Source organism: Sphaeroforma arctica (assembly GCF_001186125.1).
Source record: "Sphaeroforma arctica JP610 unplaced genomic scaffold supercont1.632, whole genome shotgun sequence".
Lineage (NCBI taxonomy): Eukaryota > Ichthyosporea > Ichthyophonida > Sphaeroforma > Sphaeroforma arctica.
The window spans coordinates 41,177-42,179 of NW_014039926.1; the positions used below are offsets into that span (position 1 = coordinate 41,177).

Genomic DNA, 1,003 nt, shown 5'->3' on the forward strand with positions numbered 1-1,003 from the left:
GAAAGTGAATGTATATATCACTCTAACATATCTTATCTGTGTTTGAGTTTATGCCATAGAGGCAAATACCGATACCACTCAATGACATGGTAGAATTCACGAGCAGAGATCTATTTATAGATACACGAATGATGGGCTTATCAATATCGCACCGTACTCGACACACTGAGGTTCCAGTCGACTTTGGTAATGGTATCAATAAATAAGCATCCCTTGAGTATATTATATTTGATACATGCACACAAACAGAATGGTTGTAGCTGAAACTATCTCACAACTAGTTGTATAATCGTGTGCCAGTCCTTATTGACGCACATCTTAGTTCCCAACAGTTCTTCTCTCTCGCACGCAACAACAAAATCGCTGCACACACTCACAGAGTCTGCAAACTATATATGTATATAATATACATCACATATGTATATATAGATAGATATATCTGTATATATATATATATATATATAATACAGATATATGTATAAATTATATTATATATATATATATATATAAATATATATAAATATATATAACAGATATATATCATAACCATACTTGGGTGAGCCGCCCACTTTGCTGGCTGTGTTTGTTTGGTACTGATCGCGGCCATCAGTACTGGCTCGTCTGGAACCCCGCCGTGAACTGCCACTAAGAGGTGTACTGGTGGTGCTCACACTACTGTAGGTAGTGATATTGTAGGTAGAGCTGATGTGGGTAAGGTTATGGTGGGAGCCGTCGCTGATTATATTTTTAGCACTCTTTGTCGTCTGGCTGGTGCTTTTCTTGGGAGTTTTTATGCTGGCGATGCTGCAGTGTGGTAGTAAAGTTGTGAGAATGTGTGAGTAGAAAAGAGCGTGTGGCTCCATGGTTCATAATTATGTTCACGACTAGAACGGATGTATTAAAAATTCATACATTGCTGAATATAGGTAGGATATGTTTTTTACTTGTTTGTTGCCCAGCTGTATATATATGAGCACACACACACACACACACACACAAACAC

At 37.6% G+C, this 1,003-nt stretch overlaps 1 protein-coding gene across 1 annotated transcript in view; it reads right to left on the minus strand.

Annotated features, from left to right (window-relative positions):
* Positions 1-318: 318 nt before the first annotated feature.
* SARC_07733 (hypothetical protein) overlaps positions 319-1,003 on the minus strand; it is a gene marked incomplete at both ends in the record, with an annotated part of 7,524 nt that continues 6,839 nt past the window's right edge. Inside the window, 2 exons of the mRNA XM_014298321.1 lie at positions 319-382; positions 553-804. Coding sequence (XP_014153796.1) covers positions 319-382; positions 553-804 — 316 coding nt within the window. The remainder of the gene's footprint in view (positions 383-552; positions 805-1,003) is intronic.